At 74.4% G+C, this 1,231-nt stretch overlaps 1 protein-coding gene across 1 annotated transcript; it reads left to right on the top strand.

Moving 5' to 3' along the window:
- Positions 1–82: 82 nt before the first annotated feature.
- Positions 83–1,210, top strand: LOC102984565 (protein EOLA1). Its single transcript, XM_028487721.2, has one exon. It carries the CDS (start codon positions 464–466, stop codon positions 722–724), a length of 261 nt encoding a protein of 86 aa, XP_028343522.1. The 5' UTR covers positions 83–463; the 3' UTR covers positions 725–1,210.
- Positions 1,211–1,231: the final 21 nt, after the last annotated feature.

The raw sequence follows: 1,231 nt of genomic DNA, 5'->3' as shown, positions 1-1,231 counted from the left end.
TGCACTCGGCCGCCCTGGGGTGAGATGGGGGATCCGCAGAGCATGGGGTGCGGCAGGGCCGGGGAGCTGCGGGGCCGGGGGCAGGGGAGAGGCCAGGCCCAGGGCGGTCCCTGTCTGTGCCGGGAGCGGGCCGGAGCCCGGCCGCCGGGCTGTGAAGCCGAGGGGCCCCGCCTCCCTCCTCTCTGCCGCCCGGGGCCCAGTGCCCTCTGTCGTGGAATTGCCCACGCGCCTCTCTCTCGCCGTCCCGGCCTCCCTTGGGAGCTGCCCGCGGGCTCCATCTGATGGTCGGCACCCCCTGTCAGCTGACGGCGCCGAGCCGGATGGAAGGGGCTGGCGCCCGGGGGGGCCCGCGGGGCTGAGGTCAGGCCCACGGGTCGTGAGCTCGGAGGCCGGCACGTCGGGCTCCTTGACCATCGCGGTTCTGTGTTTCGGCAGCCGCGTGAGGCCCCGGGAGCTCCGGGAGATGAAGTTCGGCTGCCTGTCGTTCCGGCAGCCTCACGCGGGTTTCGTCTTAAATGGGGTGAAGACCCTGGAGACGCGGTGGCGGCCCGTGCTGAGCGGCCAGCGGCACCGCACCCTGGCCGTGCACATCGCGCACCGGGACTGGGAGGACGCGGCCTGGAGGGAGCTGCTGGCCGAGAGGCTGGGGCTGAGCCCCGCGCAGATCCAGGCCTTGCTGCGGGACGGGGAGAAGTTCGGCCGCGGAGTGATAGCCGGCAAGTGACGATCGCCTCCCGGGGCTGCCCCCCGGGGGCCCACCCGGGCCTTTGGCGCCTCGTTTTCTTTACAGCCGGGCGCTGTGGGGTTAGGGTTCGTTTTCCTGAGGCGCCTCGCCTTCGGAGGGGCCGGGCAGGTCCCCTCCCCGCCACTCTGGGTCTCAGCCGCCCTTTGTGCTCTGAGAGGCAGAGGCGGGCCCGGCTCTGCCCGCGGCGCTCGCCTCCGTGTGTGCACGTGTGCGCGCCCACGTGCACACGCGTGTGCGCGCGCGCGCCGCGGCAGAGCCCGCGGGAGGCAGCGCGGCTGCCGGAGCTGCGTGTGAGGGGGACCTGGGGAGTCGGGCTGCCCGCCCGGCTTCACGCGCCTGCCTCACCCCCGCTGCCCGCGGCATCCTCAGGAAGTCCCCTAAACCCGCCCCCGGGGTCGGGGGGAGGTCCCGCATCAACCGCCGGCCCCCGGCGAATCGCTCAGGGACCTGATTGCCCGTAGGCTCCCCGCAGCGGCGGCCGGGGGG

Source organism: Physeter macrocephalus, unplaced genomic scaffold (assembly GCF_002837175.3).
Source record: "Physeter macrocephalus isolate SW-GA unplaced genomic scaffold, ASM283717v5 random_13422, whole genome shotgun sequence".
NCBI classification, from domain to species: domain Eukaryota; kingdom Metazoa; phylum Chordata; class Mammalia; order Artiodactyla; family Physeteridae; genus Physeter; species Physeter macrocephalus.
This window is presented reverse-complemented; position numbering and strand designations above follow the sequence as displayed.

Excerpts from the sequence above, each read along its gene's own strand:
- LOC102984565 (XM_028487721.2), top strand. The coding sequence starts at position 464 with ATGAAGTTCGGCTGCCTGTCGTTCCGGCAGCCTCACGCGGGTTTCGTC.